Raw genomic sequence first — 21,558 nt, 5'->3', positions numbered from 1 at the left:
ACCCGGAAGCTCTCACCCGCTGACCCCCCCAGGCAAGATGGCGGCGTGGCGGCGGTTACTAAGCGACGGGGGATTCCAGGGCGCTCTCCGGAGGCTCCGGGTGAGGGAAGCCGAGGCGCCCCGGCCGTAATAACATCCGCCCCTGGCAGGCGGCCGCCCGGCAGGTCGAGCCTCCTTCGTCTGCCGCGATGGGGCCGTTTGACCTTGCCCGGCAGCCGCCTTGAGCTCGGCGGGGCTTGGGACGGGGCTGTTGGGAAGGCCCCCGTGGGGAGTTATGGGCATTGGAGTGCCAAATATATGTGGGGGACGGGTTTCAGTGGCATGGGTCGTTGGAAAGGCCCCGGTGGGGAGTTATGGGCATTGGAGTGTCAAATATATGGGGGGGGGTTTCAGTGGCATGGGAGTTGGAAATGCCCCCGTGGGGAATTATGGGCATTGGAGTGCCAACTATATTGGGAGGCGCGAGTTTCAGTGGCATGGGAGTTGGAAACGCCTCTGTGGGGAGTTATGGGCACTGGAGTGCCAACTATATTGGGAGGCGCGAGTTTCAGTGGCATGGGAGTTGGAAATGCCCCCATGGGGAGTTATGGGCACTGGAGTGCCAAATATATGTGGGGGGCAGGGGCTTCAGTGGCATGGGAGTTGGAAATGCCCCCATGGGGAGTTATGGGCACTGGAGTGCCAAATATATGTGGGGGGCAGGGGCTTCAGTGGCATGGGAGTTGGAAATGCCCCCATGGGGAGTTATGGGCACTGGAGTGCCAAATATATGTGGGGGGCAGGGGCTTCAGTGGCATGGGAGTTGGAAATGCCCCCATGGGGAGTTATGGGCATTGGAGTGCCAAACAATTGGAGGGCCCTAGCTTTCAGTGGCAAGGGTCATTTGAAAGCCTGTGGGCATTGGGGTTCCAAGCAGCTGGATTAACAGCCCTGCGAGGTAGGCTGGGGCTTCTTCTCAGTGAGTTGAGGGGCTGGGTTGAAGTTCACTGTCAGTGCGTGGAATAAATTGAAATGTATTGGCTTTGGGGTTTCTTTTCCCATTTTTCCTTCAACGTCTACTCTTTTCCTTCAGTTCTCCTGCCTGGATGATGGGAGGAGGTCCTTTGCCCGCTGCTGTCGGAAAGATGCCTTACGGCAACCGCCGAGTGAGTTGTGAAACAACCTGGTGTTTTGCTTTAGGAAAAAACCCTATGTTTTTTTTAAAAAAGAACACCGTTGCTTTATATTTTTATTTATTCATCCAATTTCTCTAGCCACTCAGCTCAATCAAGGGACTCTGGGCAACTTGCAATTCTAAAAATTACAAAAACCATGGAAAAAACAATCAAACAGTAAAAACATCCATGCAACAAACAAATGCAAACAGCAGCCCTGTTGCTTATTCTGTACTGCCCATCTACCTGAGTGACTCTGGGCAGCTTACAATAAAATATTCAGTGGTATGGTATTATCAATAAACTGCCCAGAGTCAGCTAGTTAAGATGAGTGGGGTAGAAATTTGAGAAATAAACCGGATGCCACCTCCGAGTTTTTACAAATAGCTTTGCCATTAATCATACTTTTTTTTCTCCTTTTCCCCGCCCCAAGAGATTTGTTGGAGGCTTTGTCCAGCGAGAAACTTTGCCTCAGCTGCTACTGCCCGCTCCACAGAAGAAAACATACTAAAATGGGGACTTCTGCTCATCCCAATAGGTTCATTTTTCCTTGGATCTTGGCAGGTACACACTGTTGAAGTGAAGGCTGGCTCTTTGGACCTTTTAAACTGAGGTCCGGATAAATTTTTGGGTAGCTTAATATACCTTATTCTCATATTTCCTTACCCTTTTTTGTGGTATAAATCAAGCTATTGCCATGTACAGAATGCAAAGGGACTCTCAACGTAAGAAAAGGATTATGGCTTCAGCCAATTCCTTATTGTGCTAAATGTGTTCTTTTCTCCAGGGCAGTGAATCTTTTGGTTTTACGTAGAATTAATTACAGGCAATTTTAAAAGCTTTGTTAATTTACTGGGTAAAATACCTCATGCTGTTGTGAGTGAAGAATTCTGTAGATCGAGATGCATTTTCTCCCCCTTCACAAGGGAACAAAAGTCCAACTTTTTGTGCTTTGTGTCAGATTCAGCGGCGGGAATGGAAGCTGAGGCTGATTTCCGAGCTGGAAAGCAGGGTTTTTGCCGAGCCAATTCCACTGCCAACCGAGTAAGTGTCTTTTGGGAATGGTAAAGAGAAATAGAATATTACTGAGATGATACTAATCGGCGGAATTTTTTTTCTCACTGGGGCTTCTGCTTTCTAAGCTATAACCCAGATTTTCCTTCCTTATCGTGCTCTTTTTCTACAGCCTCTATGAACTGAACAAAATGGAATACGTGCCGGTCAAGGTCAGAGGTCATTTTAACCACAGCAAAGAGCTATACGTACTCCCACGCTCCCCAGTAGATGCTGAGAAAGAAGCCAGGAATGCTGGCCGTATCATGTCGAACGTAGAGAGCGGAGCCCATGTGATCACTCCCTTTTATTGCACTGACCTTGGGTGTGTATATATTATCAGCTACCAGGTTTAAGGAGCTGCCTGGGTTTTAAATAAACAAATAAAATGCAGTCTTGCACTCACCCTGAGAATTAACTGGGTGGAAGTTCCCACTAACTATCTTTTATTTTTATTTTTTTAAAACAAAACAAAACTGCAGGATAACAATCCTAGTCAACAGAGGATTTGTTTCCAGAAAGCTGATGAATCCGGAGACCAGATTAAAGGGACAGGTATGTCGCTGGGTTTGTAGGGATTAGCACTCTCTGCTTAAGGCAGGGGTCTTCAAACATGGCCCATTTATGACTTGGGGACTTCAAGTCCCAGAATTCCTCAGCCAGGCACGCTGAGTTTCATAACTTCCTAACTATAATAATTCATAATTTCATAAAATGAAATTCTGCGCCAAACAATAGGTCCTTTAACTGAAATTATTAATAATGTTTTGAAACGGTTTTATTCCTTTCCATATTTGTTTTGGATTTAGCTAGTCAAGTTTTGAAGAAGAGAAATTACAGTTGGATTCTTCTGGTGGTTTTTGTTTTTGTTGTTTTTTAGATCCAAGGGGATATCGAACTCACCGGGCTGGTGAGGCTGTCAGAACCTCGGAGGCCTTTTGTGCCAGAAAACAACATTGAACAAAACACTTGGTTTTACCGTGATTTGGACACCATGGCCAAAGTCACGGGAGCAGAACCCATTTTTATTGATGCAGACTACAGTAAGTCCCCCTCTGATTTTCCTGGATGTTACGCACAGCTTTCCTAGGCGAAGTTTAAAATTTGCTAAGATCGAGATAGTTTAAGGAATTATTTGAGTGGAACAGGACTTAAGTAAGCCACTCGGTGGCCCCCCCAATACAGTATTTGAGATTTAAATGCCTTGCTAAATGCAAAGAATGTCGGACTCTGTAACCCAGCTTGCCTAGTAGATCTTGATGAAATTCAAGACTGGAATGCTGGCACGTGGCAGTGACATTAATGACCCAGAAACCATCACATGTAATCTGTGTACCTATCTTGGTTACTTTAGTACTAAATAGTGTTTCAAGAGTTATTAAAGCTTAAAACGGCTTCAAGGTGTAAACTAATGGGCAGCAATCTTTATGCGCTCCCCTTGGGAAGACATGCCAATAGTCTTAATGGCAGGGTGGTGGTCTCCCTAGAAAAGCCCAACCTTGGGACTTAAAATTCCACAAACTTCAAGGGCAGAGGGTTGGGGAAATCTTAAATCCTTGAAGCAATATTTAAGAGAGCCTCGCAGTGATTAATCTAAGTTTATTGAACTTAACGGGCAATCGATGACGCAAATGAAATCTTACTGAATTCTCTCGCTGACTCCAGGAAGCTCCGTTCCTGGTGGGCCAATTGGTGGCCAGACCCGAGTAACTTTACGGAATGAGCACATGCAGTACATACTTACTTGGTGAGTAGCAATACATTTATTTTAGCTGGCGGGGAGGGGGTCTAGAAATTAAGCCATTGTTACTGAACCAATAGGTCAACTGGATCATAGAAAACCATCCAGCCGAGTGTTCCATGTCCATGAAAATCAAACAATTTGCTCCTTTTGCAACAGGTACACTCTGTGTGCGGCCACTTCCTTCTTGTGGTACAAGAGATTCATTCAGAAGGTGCCTTTCTGAGTCCTACAATTGAAGAATGGGGGTTCAGGTGCGGTTTTTAAAAGTGGCCCGTCTAGCCCAGGTCATAGAACGGAGCATTTCAAAGACGATGTGGGACTTCTGGACGGACATCAGCAATCTTGAAAAGAACCTCACCCAAGCCAGAAGTTGCTAGAATCCAGGCAGAGCTTATTCTCACATATTTGGGTAAATATTACTGGTATCAAGACACTCATGGGGAGAGCCTTGAGGAAATCTTTTCAACTGGAGGCTACTCCGTGAACAAGAAATTAAAACTAGGGGCTTCGGCATCGGAGGAACCCTGTATTTCTGCGAAGACGAATCATGTTTCTTAAAATGCTGACTGTAAATAAAATTGTTACCCTTTTATAGTGTTCAGCTCTTCCTGATAGTGGATGATATCATGGAAAATAGTACAAAGAACGATGGCTTAAGATAATGCCAATTTGGGTGACTTTGGGCCAGTAATTAATTGGAAGAGGAAAGGTGTTTAGAATTCTATAAAAATCAGATGGAGAGCTGGGAGTTAACCCCTTTCAAGTAATTGAGGCGCACACAAGAGCCTTTTGTTTAGAATTTTATTTTTATGTGCAGAAAAAACTGACATCTATCCAAGCTTGGTTGCCAGCTCTTTAGCCTCGGGCTTTTTCAAGTTTACCAATCCGAGTGACCGATTTGGGACCCAGGATGTCCCCACCCCAATGATGACAAATCTGGAAAGGAAAAAAAAAAGCGACATTTGTTTGAAAGTGGGAAGAAATGTTGATTCTCCCATAGCGAAATTACAGTATCTTTCCAAATTACTGTGTACTGCAGTAACTCAGAAGCTAACAAAGAGTACTAACATGTAATCTAACCAGTATAACCGAGAGTCACTCTATGAAAGCACAAGAGTGATGCAAAGCAGCCGTTTCTTCAGAGGCAAGAAGGTAAAGATTAACACTAGGCCAACCAAGGAAGCGGATCCCAGTTTCGTTATTCCCTGCGTTTTTCCCAGTCCACTTAATTTATCAAAGAGGAAACGGGGGAAAGAGAGAGAAAATGTGACTCAAGTGACGTGGCTGCTTATTCCTGCCTGTGAGCCAAAAGTTTATTTTGAAACCCCAGAGAGGGGAGACTCGGGCAGTGGCGATCGCTCAGTGTTAAAAAGCTCGTCTAGTTTTGATCTCCACGGGGGAAGTCAGGTGAAGAAATTCAAACATCACTGCAATCGCCGAGACCAAGCAAATCCCAAAGGGATTTTGAGGATTGCTTTGCAAAAGATAGCCGCTTCCAGACTTCCTGCCTGCGAGCTAAGTTTATTTTGAAATAATTGTTGCTTCTTTACCCCAAAGCCTGGGACTTAACCGCTCTCTAGCACAACATTTGCAAATACAAAAGGAGTCTTCTCCATCTGCTTACCTCAACGGGGTCTACGTCGTGTGCGATCACCACCGGCTGAGCCTTCTTGTTCTCCACCAAGGCTGTGGCTGTGTTGACACCTGGAAAGAAAAATCAGTACTTAATTTTGCAAGCATTAAGCTGGACCGTACATGACGCCAACGAGGAATAGGACAACCTGCTAAAGCTCAGATAACCCTAATTTTTTTTGCCCTTCATTCAGCAGCTCAGGTGAAGAAATTCTAATCATTGCAACAGCCGGTTGTCGAGAAACCCCCAGGGAAGGCTGTTCCTTTCTAGCTAACCAAGCTTAGGAACGCCACACAAGAGATGCTCCAAGTTTACCTGCTCTCAGCACAGGCGGCCTTTTGGTTGGAACATCGCCCTTCCCCGCGGATTTCTGCTCTGCCCGGGCCAACAGTCTCTGCTTTTTCTCTTGCTTGGTCTCAGGCCTGTATTTGTGAGCCAGCTTCAGAAGCTGAGTCGCTGCAGAGAAAGACATTAAATTAGAACTGGAGGATTTCTTGGCCGGCTCTTTTAACTCTCCTTTGTGCATCAGCGATCTTGGTGGTTGGGAGTCATCAAGAAACTCAGATTATTTGCTTCCATCATCTGCACATTAGAGAATGCTTTTCCCCCCCTCCCCTTCGGGCTAAACCCAAGAGGGTTCCCTTCCTCCCTTTTCATATACCCCACATTATTTTGAATGTAGCCAGCAAATTCGTACCCTGAAATCAAATTTTTTATTGGCACGCTCTGAATTGGCAATTCAGCACCAAAAATTGGGTCCAATATGTTTACTTAACTGCTCACTTAAAGACTACCCCCCAAAGTGGTCATAAAATCAGGTGTAGTTATGTGGCGAATTGGTTAATGACCTGGACGAGTTAATGGGTGTAACTTCAGATTCAGTTCTGATCACAGCTACCTGCAGACAGGAACACACTTTATTTGTAGCCCTGAATATTGCAAACGTTAAGGTAACGTCGGTCCGCTTCCTTCCTTCCTCAAGTGATGTGCTGCTTATTCCTACCTGAGCGCCAAAGGTTTATTTTGAAACCTGTTGCTTCTTTACACCCCAAAGCCTGGGACTTAACCGCTCTCTAGCACAACATTTGCAAATACAAAAGGACAGTCTTCTCCATCTGCTTACCTCAACGGGGTCTACGTCGTGTGCGATCACCACCAGCTGAGCCTTCTTGTTCTCCACCAAGGTTGTGACTGTGTTGACACCTGAAAAGTCGGTAAACTTAATTTTGCAGCATTAACTAAGCTGGACCGTACGCGACGCCAATGAGGAATAGGACAACCTGCTAAAGCTCAGATAACCCTAATTTTTTTTGCCCTTCATTCAGCAGCTCAGGTAAAGAAATTTTAATCATTGCAACAGCTGGTTGTCGAGACAAACCCCCAGGAAGGCTGTTCCCTTTCTAGCTAACCAAGCTTAGGAACGCCACACAAGAGATGCTCCAAGTTTACCTGCTCTCAGCACAGGCGGCCTTTTGGTTGGAACATCGCCCTTCCCCACTGCTTTCTGCTCTGCCCGGGCCAACAGTCTCTGCTTTTTCTCTTGCTTGGTCTCAGGCCTGTATTTGTGAGCCAGCTTCAGAAGCTGAGTCGCTGCGGAGAAAGACATTAAATGAGAACTGGAGGATTTCTTGGCCGGCTCTCCTAACTCTCCTTTGTGCATCAGCCATCTTGGTGGATAAGATTCATGTTTCTTAAAATGCCGATTGTAAATAAAACTTACCTTTTTAGCTCTTCTGGATATCGAATGAGGTGATCATGGAAAATAGGACAAAGAACGAAGGCTTAAGATAATGCCCATTTGGGTGACCTTGGGCCAGTAATTCTCACAGGGTTGTTGTTGGGGAAAATAGGAAGAGGAAAGACGATTGAGGCACACACAAGAGCCTTTTTTGTTTAGAATTTTATTTTTATGTACAGAAAAACTGACACATCTATCCAAGCTTGGTGGCCAGCTCTTTAGCCTTGGCTTTTTCAAGCTTAGCGATCCGAGCAACCGATTTGGGACCCAGGACGTTCCCACCCCAGTGACGGCGAATCTGGAAAGAAAAAAAAAAAGGGACATTTGTTTGAAAGCAGGAAGAAATGTCGATTCTGCCATAGTGAAATTGCGGTACCCTTCCCAATTATTGTGTGCTGCAGTATCTCAGAAGCTAAGAGTACTAACGTATAATCTACGTCAAGCCCCTTAAGAGACCCGCGGACTACGTTTTTGCAAGAGAAACCCAACCAGACATCAGGCAGTCTTACCTCATCGTATCTCTCATTGTAGTTGGTCTTAACGGCTTCCACCAGTTTAGCCAAGGCTCCTTTGTCCTCACTGCACAGAGAGAGAGAGGGTCAAGGCCAACCTTTCAAAAATGGAAGTTGCACGCCAGAAACACAGAGTCCTCTACTTATAACTTTAGAACGGCGCTTGAAAAAGTTCACTTATTACCATTTTCCCACATGGCCCGCCCTTGCAGCACTGCCATGGTCCCATGATCAAAATCCAGATATTTGGCAACTGTGTGTGTGTGTGTGTGTGTGTGTGTGTGTGTGAGAGAGACGTGATCCCCTTTTGCAATCTTCTGGCAAGCAAGTTAAGGGGGAAGCCGGATTCCTTTAATAGCCATGTTACTAACTTAACAGCTGCTGTGATTCACTTAACAGCTGTGGCAAGAAAGGTCGTTAAAGCGGGGCAAAACTCAATTAACAAGCGTCTTGCTTAGCGGTGGAACGTTTGGGCTCAACCGGGGCCGTTGCTCGAGGGCTACCTGTGTCCAGCTGCTCTCTTAACGGGCCTCCAACCCACCACAAGTCTCTGATCTTCTAGCAGCTACTGAAATTACTGTTCTGCTGGCATCTGGACCAAACCCCAATTTGATCCGCTGTGTACGGAAAGCGGGCAGGACCCCCCTCTTCAAAGCTCCCTTAAGGGCTACTTACGGATTAACCTGGGTGAAGGCCACGCAAGTGCAGGTCTTCCGGTGGACGAGGCGGCCCAGCCTGGCTTTGCCTTTGATGATGCAATAGGGGACCCCCATTTTTCGGCACAAGGCGGGCAGGAAAACCACCAGCTGCACCAGAGAGAAGGGAAGCCTCTTCAATTAGGGGGCCCTGCGGCCCCTCCACCAGAGAGGGGAGACTCGGGCAGTGGCGATCGCTCAGTGTTAAAAAGCTCGTCTAGTTTTGATCTCCACGGGGGAAGTCAGGTGAAGAAATTCAAACATCACTGCAATCGCCGAGCCCAAGCAAACCCCAAAGGGATTTTGAGGATTGCTTTGCAAAAGACAGCCGCTTCCAGACTTCCTGCCTGTGAGCTAAGTTTATTTTGAAATAATTGTTGCTTCTTTACCCCAAAGCCTGGGACTCAACCGCTCTCTAGCACAACATTTGGAAATACAAAAGGACAAAGTCTTCTCCATCTGCTTACCTCAACGGGGTCTACGTCGTGTGCGATCACCACCAGCTGAGCCTTCTTGTTCTCCACCAAGGTTGTGACTGTGTTGACACCTGAAAAATCGGTAAACTTAATTTTGCAGCATTAACTAAGCTGGACCGTACGCGACGCCAACGAGGAATAGGACAACCTGCTAAAGCTCAGATAACCCTAATTTTTTTTCCCCTTCATTCAGCAGCTCAGGTAAAGAAATTGTAATCATTGCAACAGCCGGTTGTCGAGACAAACCCCCAGGGAAGGCTGTTCCTTTCTAGCTAACCAAGCTTAGGAACGCCACACAAGAGATGCTCCAAGTTTACCTGCTCTCAGCACAGGCGGCCTTTTGGTTGGAACATCGCCCTTCCCCGCTGCTTTCTGCTCTGCCCGGGCCAACAGTCTCTGCTTTTTCTCTTGCTTGGTCTCAGGCCTGTATTTGTGAGCCAGCTTCAGAAGCTGAGTCGCTGCGGAGAAAGACATTAAATGAGAACTGGAGGATTTCTTGGCCGGCTCTCCTAACTCTCCTTTGTGCATCAGCGATCTTGGTGGTTGGGAGTTATCAAGAAACTCAATTCTGATCATAGCTACCTGCAGACAGGAAGACCTTTTTTTTTTTATTTGTAGCCCTGAATTTTGCAAGAGTAATAGAAAAATCACAATTTACCAGTCTGGCGGTCCAGGGCTTGGGTGAACTGGTTCACTGCCGGGGGCACCTTCAACCTTTTGTAAAGGATTGCCCGCTGGCGCTGGAGTCGGATGTAGCGAGGCCATTTCACAAAGCGGGTCAAGTCTCGTTTGGGCTGGATATCCTGGCCTGAAAGATACAGCATTAAACTCATAGGATTGTGCTTTGTAAGCCACGCGGGCGTTTTCCCTCCAAAAGGAAAAGGGGCACCAGCATCAGAGATCTTGGTGGATAAGCTTGTCAGCACTGCCACTCAGTTAGCAAATATTCTTCTCCATCATTTGCTTGCACCCTTTTCACAACAGTTAACTTCAAGAGTTGCTCGATTGCACGGTGAGCGGCATGTACATTTCATAAACAAGACAGCAAAAGCAACAAAGAATAAACAGGTTCCATGAAGAATCAAGGGCAACAATTAAGTTTTCTAATATATAATGAAAATGTGGTCTCCCTAACCTTCAAAAGGGCTCATCCTAACAGCTGTAATAACAGTTGAAGCAGGGCAATTTCTCCTGATTGGCACAAGATACGTAGAAGTAAAAGCACACTGCTAGATCTAACTACCAGACCAGAAAATGCTAAAGTACGTAACCAATGCATCTCTTTCGGTGCTTTGCTCCAAAGGGCTTTTGAGAGAAGATCTGTTAAGCGACCTTAAGTTTTCTTTTTAAGCTGGAATGGCTAATGTTTTAACAGTTTCGAAGGAAGCATCCAGTTGAAAGCAGTAATCTGTATTCTCCAAATGGAAATATCTCCAATTTTTGTCGAATAAACTGCAAGAAAACAACCGTGCTCAGAAGCACCAAGGACTCCAAAGCAAATAAATTACGAAAACAATTCTTGACGTAAAGCATTCCCTGCATGATTAGACCCACCTTCCCAACTCACCGATGCCAAAGTTTTTGGGTCTCTTCTCAAAGAGGGGGTTGACCACCTTCTTGGCCTCCTGCTTCTTGACCACTGCAGGGGCCGGAGCTACCTTTTTCCCCTTGGCCTTCTTTCCCTTCGGCTGCAAAGACGAAGCACAAGTTTAAACCAGGATAGCTCAAAACCACCTCTCTGCTCCAGATCTGCAAGTGCACCATCTCCTATACAACTTTTTCCAAGCTTTCTGACCCCTTCCCCAAATGGCTGTTCCCAAAGCTGGTGACCAGACTAGGCGCTGGATTAGAACTCCCAGCATCCCAACCAAGTGCGGATCCACTTGCAAATATCAATTTTAAAACTCCCCCCATTAACGCCCTAAACTAGATTAAATATTAACCTTTCTCCAACAAGCAGGCATATACATAGAATGAAGGCTACTGCTAAGCTTGTAAGCCGCCCTGAGTCTTCTGAGAAGGGTGGGATATAAATGTAATAAAAATAAATAAAATAAACTAAGACTTCCGTTGCTCTCAATGGGGGGGGGAGAAATCTCCCAACTTGCCGACTTTTTAAAACTTGCACTTAACTCCCAGAATCCCCTAGCCAGCGTGGCATGACTAGGCTTGCTGGGGAATTCTGGGAGCTGAAGTCCAATTGGAAGATCCCTGGCACTCTGCCTAATTCTGGGGGATCCCCAACCTCGGCAAAAGCATTAAAACGAAGTGGACTTCAATTCCCACAATTCCTCAGCCGGCAAAGGACTAAGTCGTTGGCTCTGCCTCCCAATCGGCATGGCTGACATGCCTTTAAGCAGCAGCTCCATAGAGGCCGAAGCTCCAGCCCAGCCAGCCCAGGATCGGCTTCCCATTATTTCCCCCCCCATAGGAGCCGATCCCGGTTCGGTGGGGTTCCTGGCCTTCTGGGGCGCGGTGAAGCCGCCCGAGTCGGGCCTCCGATGGGCGGATGGCACCGGATGAGAAGATCCGGTAAACCCGACGCATCGCAGGGACTCACCATCTTGGCTGGAGAAAGAAAAGAGAGAACGGTGCCTTCTGGGTAGTATATCGCAGTCCCGCCGGTTCTCGCGAGAGGTGGGCGCTGAACCACGCGGCAAGTTGCGGAAGAGGAAGACCGATCTGATTTTGTTTCGTTTTTTTCAGCCGACCTTCACCAGAGACAAGCGACCATCCGGCTTCTGCAAGCTCCTAGAGTGTCCACCTGTCCAAGGCCTGCAGGGACAAACCCAATAGAACACGGAAGAGTGTTTCCTTCCCCGAACAGCCAATCATCTTTCAAGATGGGTTAATTCGGCCAATCGTGAGAAAACTCCCTTTTCGGATGGGAAATGCTTGATTTAAGGAGTGGAAGTAAGAAGGGTGGATGTTGGTAAGGTAAGAACGTGGATTTTTTTTAATTAAACAATTGCATTGCAGTCTCAAGCCGCTTTTGCAATACTTTGCCCCTGGCCTTTTAATTGTGTGGAGCAAGGCTCTAGTCCTCATTAGCCTTATTGTCACGGCGCCCACCTTCATTTCATGGTTAATGGGAGGCTATATTTGGGAGGGAGGGAATTTGCATTACACTCTGAACCCTGAATTAGCTACATGACCAGGAATCGTTTGAGCCAAACGGGACGTGGTTAGTTTATTTATTTATTATATTTTTATACCGCCCTTCTCCGGAAGGACTCAGGGCAAAATATCTATCTATCTATCTATATATAGTTTGTGGTTCATTGTGTAGTATGAAAGCAGCCTTTCTTCCACTTCTGTCCCTTGGTTAGTTAAATAAATTTGAAAGATAATAATAATAAACCTTTAAAGTACAAGTGTACATTGAGATTAGCTGAGCCTCCCCCCCTTGCTCTCTCCCCCCAACACACAGTGACAACATACCTGTTATGTATCTCCGGTTCCCTCGGCATTGAACGAGGCAGAAGTGTTGAAACAGAAAGCAAGCTTTTAAACTCAGAACAGAGGCAGCCCTAAAGCCTGCTGCACAGCTATTTATACGGTTAGCCTCTAGGCGGCAACCAATAGGTTTAAAGTAACGGTTTCTCGCCCCAAACCTAAATATCAACTCGGAGACAGCCAGTCTGGCTTTCAAGTGACAGCAACCGTTAAAAAACCGTTAATCAATACAGCAATCTAGGTCAGACATTAAGCAAGCGATTTAAAACACTTTGGGCAATACATGACAATACCGTCTTCTGCGATTTGGTTTTCAGCTCCTCAATTTTGATAGATCTGCCTTATCAAATCAATCAAATCTTCTATTTGTCTACATGCAGGTTACAAACACAGACCGACATGCACGCATGTGCACCTGTGTGTATTTATGAATTTAGACTTTTATCAGTTGTTGGATTATTTGTGGCCTCTCTTTTTAATTTTCTTGTTAATATCGATGGGCAGTGGAGGTAATGTGTGGCTGACCTTGACACAAAGTGCAAATTTTAACTCTGAAAACTGAAATGCACTGTTTATGGGCAATGTTTCATTTAAAACAACAACAACATGGTTTTCAATTTTGATTTTTAATGCATTTTTTCTTTGAATCCCGGGACTTTGTAATTTAGTGATGCCATTTCTTGGTCCCTTCCTTTCCCAGCCATGGCGCAGCAGAGGGTCCTACCCCAGAGCAAAGAAACTCTCCTCCAGTCTTATAACAAGAGACTGAAAGATGATGTCAAATCCATCATGGACAACTTTACAGAAATCATTAAATCTGCAAAGGTAGATATCTGGGAAGAGACCTTTTTTCCCAACTTCCCCATTCTTCAAACCTAAACTTTGGCTCATTATAAGCCTCCGTGGTTTCTTTGCCATATTCCTCATGCTTTGAAAATGTCTCGTGAGCAAACAACATGGCATAGTGCAAAGAAACAGAAAAAGTGATTTTATTAGCAGAGGGGAAAATTCTTGACAGCTTTTTAAAAGACCAGAACATTGACTTTCATAGCAGAAGGAATAAAATGATCGTTCCTGCAAATCAAGCAAAGTACAAGTAACCCTTGACTTAAGTATGTCATAAGTGTGAGGACCGGTTGTTAATCAGTTTTTCCAGTGTCCTACCTTTAGGTTGCTCAACAAATAGTTGTAAGTCAAGGAGTACATGTAGACACTTGTGCAGGAAGATAGCCTGCATTTTGAGATGAAGCTATCAGCTTGGATAAGGGAACCCTTTCATTGTGGTTCACACATCAAGTGTTTTTATTCTTGCATATCGGGAAAACGCCCAGATTCTCAGATTTTGTTCCTGCTTCCTTTTTTCAGATTGAAGAAGAAACGCAAGTATCTCGTGCAACGCAAGGCGAACAGGACAACTACGAGATGCACGTCAGAGCAGCAAATATTGTGAGTGGGCTGGATCTGAGAGTTCTCCAGCCCAGGGTTGCTTTGTGATGCCTGCCTTTCATTAACTTACCTTTATTTAGGCATATTATTGATAAACAACTAGATAAAATAAACTGAATTAATTTCATTAGCAAGAAGAGTCTGCCAGCCCACCCTCACAAACAGGGTTTTAATTCGGTCCCACCAGAAAATGGGAAGGAAATAAGCCGTGACCGAAATTGCTAATCGCTCTGATAAAATTTGGCCATGTTTTCAAATTTTTCCATCAGGTCCGAGCTGGCGAGTCCCTCATGAAGCTGGTGTCGGATCTGAAGCAATTCTTAATCCTTAATGATTTTCCTTCGGTCAATGAAGCCATCAACCAACGCAACCAACAACTGCGGGCTCTCCAAGAGGAATGCGACAAGAAACTGATTGCGCTGCGGGATGAAATCTCCGTCGACCTCTACGAACTGGAAGAGGAATATTACTCTTCCAGGTACAAATAAATCCACGGAGAACCTTTTATAACCACACCGTGGCCTCTTTTTTGACCCTGGAGACAGAGGCTGCGCTCTGAGGCTTCTTAAAACTGATTTTTTATTTTTTTTTTAAAAAAACTGTTATTTTAATATTTCCAGGGTGGTTCTGGCCATCCTCAAAAAAAAAAAAAAATCAAGCGACTCGTATTTCCTTGTTTGCAATCCCATGTATTTAAATGGTTGGGGTTTTTTCCCCCCTTCCTCAGTCTGAAATAGCCAGTTCTTATTTTATTTAAACGTTTGATGATGTTCTTAGTTTTTTTTTTTTTGTATATCTCTAATAGTATATGAGAATCCCCTAAATGAATGCTGCAGCTAGCTTGTTTGAGAATCGCCTTATTTCTCCTGCTGTCTCTTAATGCTTGGCCTTGCCTCTTTTCCGCAACTTGTCTGCATTCTTTTTGCAATTTCTGCTGGCTTCTGAGCAGGGCTTCTGGTGGAGAGAAGGAAGAAGGTGGGGCAGGATTTGGGAGATTTTAACACAAACCCCCTCTACAAAATACAGATAGTCCTCGACTTACGGCCACATTTAAGCCCAACATTTTTGTTGCTAAGGGAAACATTTGTTGGGTGGGCTTTGCCCCCCCCCATTTTACGACTTGTCTTGCCACGTTTGTTAAGCGAACCCCTGCAGTTTTGTAAGTTAGTAACCTGGCTGTTAATTGAATCCGTTTTCCCCCCAATGACTGTGATTGTCGGGAAGTCTAAATGCCAAGTGTCTAAATTGTGATCATGTCGCCACAGGGGGTGGGGAATGCTGTAAATGCTAAAAACAGCCATCCCTTTTTTTTCAGTCCCATTTGTCGAACAGTCCACCCGTTGTAAGTCAAGGACTTACCCCTAGGATGAATTTCTTTTTTTCTTCTAAAGAGCCCCATCGCCAAACCCTGGTTCTGAAAAGGGGAAAACACCCCCCACCCCCCACCCCCAATTTGTTGCTACTGCCTTCTTAAACGTGTTGCTGCTGTTTTTTGTAACGCCTTTGCTTCTTTCTTTCTTGCTTTCTTCCTTTCCCTCCGGCCTCTTGTCTCCCTTTCCTTGACGCTCCTCGCTGCCTTAAAACGGGCTTCTCGTTCCGCCAAGCTACGGCGTCTGCGATGCCACCAATCTCTCTCTTTCCGAAGCCTACTGGAGACAGGAACCAGCCGGGTCACCTCTGGAAAATCTCGTCAGCACCTCCCTGGCTGCCGCCAGCGCCAGCGCCATGGAGCAGAATCTGCCCAGCTCACAGGGCTCAGGGCCTTTGCATCCGCACATTAATGGGCACGGAGTGGGTGCTCCCGAACACCCCTAAAAAAGGATCCCCTGCTTCCACGCAGACGGCATTGGAACAATAAAACTTTAGCAGCAGAAACTTTGGTCGTGAGGCCAGGAATACCTTGTATTGCATAGGAAACCTGGCTGTTTTCGTTGGGCCTTGTAGGCAGTCCTTGGCTTATAACCATTCATTTAGTGACCAAATTTAACGGCACTGGGGGAAAAAAAGGGACGTATGCTCGTTTTTCACACACGACAGTTGCCGCATCCCTGTGGTCATGTGATCCAACTTCGGGGAAGCGATTCGCATAACAACGCCGGCAAGGAAGATCGTACGATGGGGCCATGCTCAGTGAGCCAGTCTCCTTTAGTGACAGAAATTTTGGCCTCCGTTGTAGTCGTAAGTTAAGGACAACATATAAAAAGCTGTCTCCCTCTCGTTCGTGGTTGCAAAACAGCTTTGATAATTCTGGAAATGTTTTCTTTTTTTCCTGTGAGATATTTTAACATCACAACTCAGACATTTCTTTAAGGAGATGCTCAGATTAGGAAAATGACCGGTGTGGTGTTGTGAGGTCTATTTTTCTGGGACTCTTGAGAAAGAGAAAACATCGGGTCCCCAAATACTGTTGAGTTACAAACCCCGCAAAGAATCCAGCCAATGGGGTTTAAGGTACCAGTGATATTAAGAGACCCACAACTTTTCCACTCGATGTGAGATGTGATTTCAAAAATCAGATAACCTTAGACAGACAATTTACCTGTTGAGCATGTGAAAGATTTATCCGTTAATGGTAAAATTTACTGTTTCTTTTTTAAGCGTATGCTTTTCCTTATTGTACGAGGCTGTTGAAATAAAAGTAGCCGAGCTTGGCAGTGCCCAAGTTCTTTCCAACACTTAAGACCTGAACCTGGAGTGTCTGTGTCGGAAGACTTGTCACTAAACTGAACTCAGAAATAAAGACGTTTCGAAGGACGTCACAAAACCCAATTGCAAAAATGAGACGTTGGTTTTGATAGGAGAGCTTATGTACTGAACTGCAGAATTAAGACCGATGTTGGAAAGAATGTCACAGCGTGAAGGGCAAAACAAGATATCCAAAGTTTATTTTGCTGGGTTAATTTATGTCCTGGTGGTGTAGTGAGTCAGCTGCAGAGGGCAGATCAGTTTTACAGCTTTCAAAAATATGCTTTTAACAGTCACACTGGCGCCAAGCTATTGTTTTAAGTTAACAGGATGCCCTATAATCAAAAGCTAAAAATATAGGTGAAGCCTGTGCTAAAACGATGGCTGCTTTGTGGTTTGCTTAGTTTAATAAAATAATAATTTGGAACCCTGAGTCCTAATGGTTCAAGGGGTTCTGCTTAGCCCGGTTCTCTGGGCTGAAAACCCTATTTTTCCATTTTTGGAAGGGGCAGGAGAAGCATCGGGGCAACCAGAAGCCGTGCAGATGCGCGATCCCGGGCAAGCGCGCGCAGGGACCGCAAGCCGGTGCCGCTTTGCGCGCCAGCCTGCAGCAAAAAAACAGGCGCGCAAAGCTTCCTCCTCTTCGCCCCGCCCCTGCCTTCCTCTTGACCCACCCTTCCGCCATCCCATAGTATTCCCAGGCTGCAAGCAATCGAGCCCCGATCTGCTTGCAAAGAGATCGGGTGGATCGGTTGGCGAGCCTACCTCTCCAGCCACGTGGGTCAGAAGCTGCCCGAGCGCGCCCCGCTTTTGCGCGCGGGGTTTTCCTTTTGCGCCCACCCTCCTCCGATCCTAAGCCCGCTTCGGACAACCTCCTTCCCCCCCCCCAGTAGGTAATGGATTTCTCTCCCCAGCCCCTGAAGACTCCTAGCTCTGGAAGTTTGGGTCTTTGGCTTGCTAACTGATCTACCAACCTTGCCCTCTTTCCCAATTCTACAAAAGGGAAGCTAAGAGAGAGAATGCAAAACCCTTTTTCACCTCCTCATCTATTTTCTTTCCTTCCTTCCTTCCCTCTTTCTTTCTATCAAGTGATTCTAGGGATAAAAACGACAAGATAAAAACATCAGACAATAGAGGTTAACATTCCTCTAGGTTGGCCTCAAGTCTTAAAAACATTTGATCAATTGAATCTTCCCTCTGCATTTAAAAAAAAAATACGGAAGGCCAACCTTATGGCTTTGCACTGTTCCATCAGTTGTTTTTTTCTTTCTTTGCACAGGATTTCATCTCGGCGGCAAAACAGATGAAGGGCCAAACGGCGACGTGAAGCCCCCCATCATTTCAGCGGTGTTTTTTTCCCTCTGGAGAAAACCTGGTTTGATCTTGGTTGGGCATTGCTCTAAAATGGCCAGCTTAGTTGCTACGGACTCTTACTTGCAAGCGCTGGCAAAGAAGATTTGCACCCAGGAAGTCCACGAGCCAGCAAAAAGGAAGTTTGGTACGTTTATTAATTACACCAATTTAGCTCACTGCTATATATTGGAATTTAGAAGAGTCACGTCCTGACTTTCATTTGTGGATTAAATTTATATGCCTCCCATCTGTCTGTTCAGTGACTCTGGGCATTCAAAGGAAGGTTCTGATAGAATACTAAAGTTGCTGTTTTTAAAAGGATCAGGCAGAGGACTAGCGGATTAGGCAACCCTTATTTTTCTCAGAGATTAAAGTCATTTAAAATTCAAATTGCAGCTTTCTATACAAAGTCACTGCTTTTCTTCTTTCTCTAACTGATCATCTAATTAAATCTGAGACCTTGGAAATACTCACTTTAGAGCCTTGAAAAAGGATATTTTTCTAAAATGGGCAGGTAGAAGTGGTTAGACAACGGGAACTGATTTATCTTCATTTTCTCTCATTGAGTGGGAAATCTAGACATCCAGTTTTGTCTACTGGTTAAGGCACCAGGCTGAAAACTGGGAGATCGTAAGTTCTGGTCCCACCGTATCCATAAAAGCCAGCTGGAGTGACCTTGGGCCAATCACCAGGAGATGGTGAATTCTAGTTCCGCTTTAGGCATGAAAGATAGCTGGCGATCTTGGGTCAGTCCCTCCCACTCAGTCCAAGCCACCTCACAGGATTGTTGTCCAGACAATAGGAGAAGGAAGGAGTACTAGATATATTAGCAGCCTTGAGCTATTTGTAAAAATAATAAAGCCAGGGTATAAATTAAATACATAATAAATCCATTGGTCTGTTTTCAAAGGAGCGCCGGGAAGCAGGCTGAGGGACGAGAGCACCCAGGCCAGGAAGAAGAGAAAGAAAGAAAAAAAACAGAAAAAGAAAAATATGGTGGGGGCTTCTGGGAGCAAACTCAGCCAAGCATCGCCAGCCAAGCCAGCAAGTTCCAATGCTAAGAAGCCAGACTCAGCTACTCCAATCACAGCTGGTGCCAATGCAGAAGAAAGAAATGGGAAAGAAACATCGGTAGCACCTGGTGTTACAGGTAAGAATGTGGTCGGAGGGGAACTGGGCCAGCCTGGTCTAATGGTGAAGATGCTGGCCTAGAAAGCAGGAGACTGGTCATTCTAGTCTTGCCTTAGCATGGCTAGGTGACTTTGGTCCAATCACCAGGAGACTGAGAGTTCTAGATCATGTTTTGGGCACGAAAGCCAGCTGGGTGACTTTGAGCCCATCCCTCTCTTTCTCAGCCCAACCCACCTCACAGGATTGTTGTGAAGTTGCACGGGTGGGCTATACTTTTTCTTTTTCTTTTTTTTAATGTACCCAGGTGGTAAAAAGACATCTGACACGAATTTTGCAATGGATTTCTTGCGGCAGAGGCTACACAGCAAAATTCAAGAAATATCTGGGAAGGTAAGATGGAGACATAAGTTTAAAAAAAATATCTTTCCAGGTCCAGGAGAAAATGAGTATTAATTTGACCTTCAGGCTTATATAACTTATCTGGGAATATAGCCATTGACCTCTGGACAGGTACTGCAATAATTCCACATCTTTTCACACCCTCATGGGGAGTGTTTAAAATACAGATAGTCCTCAACTTACAATAGTTTGTCGTGTGATCACCTATTTGTTTGGAATCTCTGGAGTTACCACATTAGGGACAAGGTTGTCTACTTGAGTGGAGCAGATCAAAATGACTTTCTGGATCGTTTCGTGTTTCTTGCAGGCTGGTGCCAAAGCTCTGTCACCCACCGTGCTGGAGAAGCGCCAGCGAAGGAAATACGAACGAGAAAGAAAGAAACGCCGGAGGAAAGAGATCAAAATGAAGGAGAAATTAGAGAAGGAAACAGCGGAAGAGGCGTCGTCCGCCATGGACTCAGAGACCCAGCAGGCGGAGAGCAAGGCTGACATCTTGTTTAACAAGGTGGAGGTCCACGCGGAAGAGGAGCTGAACAAAGCGAAGAAGAAGGAGGATAAAAGAAAATCCGTAAAAGGCAACATAACGCCACTGACTGGCAAGAATTATAAGCAACTCTTGAACCGGCTGGAGTCTCGGAAGACTAAGCTGGAAGAGTTGAAGGCCAAAGATGAGGAGAAAGCTAAGGAGTTGGAAGCAAAGATGCAGTGGACAAATGTTCTTTACAAGGCAGAAGGTGTGAAGATCCGTGATGACGAAGAGAAGCTGAAGGCCGCCCTGAAACGCAAGGAGAAGCGTAAGGCCCAGCGTCAGAGGAAATGGGAAAAGCGAACAGAGCAGGTGGTGGAGAGAATGCAGCAGCGCCAAGAGAAACGTCGCAAGAACATCCAGCAGAAGAAGCTGGCCAGGATTGAGAAGAAGAAGGCTAAAGCTCGGAAGAAAGGCCGCATTCTTCCTGAAGATCTCAAGAAAGCTGGCTCTAACTGAAACTGGGTTTTAACCCAATCCGGGTTTGAATGAGTAGTGTGATGGATGTTAGAGAATCCACAAAAATCTTCCTCTGAGCTGATGGGGCATGGAGATGATGCAACCAAGTCTGTTTGGGTCAACCCTTAGTTTGAGAAGGACCTTCTTTCTGAAGTCTCTCAACCAAAGTTGAGCCATTAGATGGTCTCTTTCCACACGTCTATCAATTTATCCTTTCCTGTTTTGGGGAGTGAGACCTGAAGTCCTATTAATGTCCTCTTAATGCTAGGAATAAATTAAAGGAAAACGGGGATTATTAAATTTTCTATTCTAGTCTGCATTCTCAGCTTGTTTGTTGGTTTGGTATATTGTTTGGTATAATACATGAAACTATAGAGGACAGGAAGGCCTGGAGGAACATTGTCCATAGGGTCGCGATGGGTCGGACACGACTTCGCAGCTAACAACAACAACATAAATCAACCCAGTTGCCTGGATTTATACAACAGGTTGAAATGCAAACAAAAATGGACATTCAGTTTTGTAACTGCCTAGATTTTAAATGACCTGGTTAAACATATTACGGGATGTAGATTTTTGTCGGGAACTGGCTAGTGGATAAATATTTTGGTTACATTTCCAGAAAATGCATCCCTCAACTCAAATGTGCTTGAGTTTAATGAAGCTCAATTTATCCTGTTTTCAGCAGTGGTCACTGAAACACACAATTGGTTCCTCTATCCAAGCTTGATGTGCCAAAGTGAAGCATCTTTGAATTCAAATAAACACATCTGACACATAGTGCAGAACTAGAAGCCTGGTTAAATTACACATCTTTAACCGAGATGTTTTTTGCAGTTTGTTCTTCTATAAGCTTATGAGAATCTGTGCTGGTGCAATACCAGTGGGTGGTTGTTCATTGAGCGACTTGATAGTCAATGCAAACATACATGAAGGAAATTTCTGCCTTGTTTTCAAGTCTTTTAGGATGGAATTACATCTGTACTTGGAAAATCACTGCTTATCAAATCAGTAGTAATAGAGGTGCACCAATTCATTTGTTGCTGTTAACATTTTTTTTAAAAAAAGCATTGGATCAACCCATTGGGTGAAAGCGGC

General features: G+C 45.2%; 5 protein-coding genes across 9 annotated transcripts; 3 read left to right on the top strand and 2 right to left on the bottom strand.

The window, feature by feature from the left end:
• Nucleotides 1-29: 29 nt before the first annotated feature.
• SURF1 (SURF1 cytochrome c oxidase assembly factor) lies at nt 30-4,324 on the top strand. Of its 2 annotated transcripts, none has more exons than XM_081340059.1 (9): nt 30-100; nt 1,073-1,145; nt 1,588-1,718; nt 2,122-2,198; nt 2,341-2,532; nt 2,690-2,762; nt 3,088-3,250; nt 3,873-3,954; nt 4,108-4,324. In XM_081340059.1, exons 1-9 carry the CDS (start codon nt 38-40, stop codon nt 4,172-4,174), a joined length of 921 nt encoding a protein of 306 aa, XP_081196185.1. In that variant the 5' UTR covers nt 30-37; the 3' UTR covers nt 4,175-4,324. The 2 variants fall into 2 exon arrangements, with proteins under 2 accessions (XP_081196185.1, XP_081196184.1); XM_081340058.1 differs by having other exon boundaries at nt 2,116-2,198.
• Nucleotides 4,325-4,744: 420 nt separating this feature from the next.
• LOC308675079 (large ribosomal subunit protein eL8-like) lies at nt 4,745-7,244 on the bottom strand (the record flags this gene model as incomplete). The annotated part of the gene is made up of 5 exons (XM_081340070.1): nt 4,745-4,887; nt 5,576-5,655; nt 5,900-6,032; nt 6,708-6,787; nt 7,034-7,244. The coding sequence occupies 5 exons, from the start codon at nt 7,242-7,244 to the stop codon at nt 4,807-4,809; spliced, it is 585 nt and encodes a 194-aa protein (XP_081196196.1). The 3' UTR covers nt 4,745-4,806.
• Nucleotides 7,245-7,467: 223 nt separating this feature from the next.
• LOC308675073 (large ribosomal subunit protein eL8) lies at nt 7,468-11,669 on the bottom strand. 2 transcript variants are annotated; one of them, XM_081340061.1, is made up of 8 exons: nt 11,566-11,669; nt 10,573-10,693; nt 9,664-9,813; nt 9,323-9,463; nt 8,997-9,076; nt 8,510-8,640; nt 7,832-7,901; nt 7,468-7,620 (listed from the first exon to the last, which is right to left on the bottom strand). In XM_081340061.1, the coding sequence occupies exons 1-8, from the start codon at nt 11,566-11,568 to the stop codon at nt 7,516-7,518; spliced, it is 801 nt and encodes a 266-aa protein (XP_081196187.1). In that variant the 5' UTR covers nt 11,569-11,669; the 3' UTR covers nt 7,468-7,515. The 2 variants fall into 2 exon arrangements, with proteins under 2 accessions (XP_081196187.1, XP_081196186.1); XM_081340060.1 differs by lacking the exon at nt 11,566-11,669 and adding an exon at nt 10,949-10,984.
• A 71-nt stretch (nt 11,670-11,740) lies between these two features.
• MED22 (mediator complex subunit 22) lies at nt 11,741-15,857 on the top strand. Of its 2 annotated transcripts, XM_081340065.1 has the most exons (5): nt 12,469-12,564; nt 13,162-13,286; nt 13,827-13,907; nt 14,177-14,385; nt 15,512-15,857. In XM_081340065.1, the coding sequence occupies exons 2-5, from the start codon at nt 13,164-13,166 to the stop codon at nt 15,720-15,722; spliced, it is 624 nt and encodes a 207-aa protein (XP_081196191.1). In that variant the 5' UTR covers nt 12,469-12,564; nt 13,162-13,163; the 3' UTR covers nt 15,723-15,857. The 2 variants fall into 2 exon arrangements, with proteins under 2 accessions (XP_081196192.1, XP_081196191.1); XM_081340066.1 differs by lacking the exons at nt 12,469-12,564; nt 15,512-15,857 and adding an exon at nt 11,741-11,942 and having other exon boundaries at nt 14,177-14,668.
• Nucleotides 15,858-15,867: 10 nt separating this feature from the next.
• SURF6 (surfeit 6) lies at nt 15,868-20,772 on the top strand. Of its 2 annotated transcripts, none has more exons than XM_081340048.1 (5): nt 15,868-16,085; nt 17,872-18,090; nt 18,856-19,095; nt 19,381-19,466; nt 19,783-20,772. In XM_081340048.1, exons 1-5 carry the CDS (start codon nt 16,031-16,033, stop codon nt 20,458-20,460), a joined length of 1,278 nt encoding a protein of 425 aa, XP_081196174.1. In that variant the 5' UTR covers nt 15,868-16,030; the 3' UTR covers nt 20,461-20,772. The 2 variants fall into 2 exon arrangements, with proteins under 2 accessions (XP_081196174.1, XP_081196175.1); XM_081340049.1 differs by lacking the exon at nt 15,868-16,085 and adding an exon at nt 17,287-17,481.
• The last annotated feature ends 786 nt before the right edge of the window (nt 20,773-21,558 follow it).

The sequence above is a fragment of the Vipera berus genome, assembly GCF_964194415.1.
Source record: "Vipera berus genome assembly, chromosome: 15".
Taxonomy (NCBI): Eukaryota; Metazoa; Chordata; class Lepidosauria; order Squamata; family Viperidae; genus Vipera; species Vipera berus.
The sequence above is the reverse complement of the archived record's forward strand: the minus strand, read 5'-3'. Positions and strand labels throughout refer to the sequence as shown.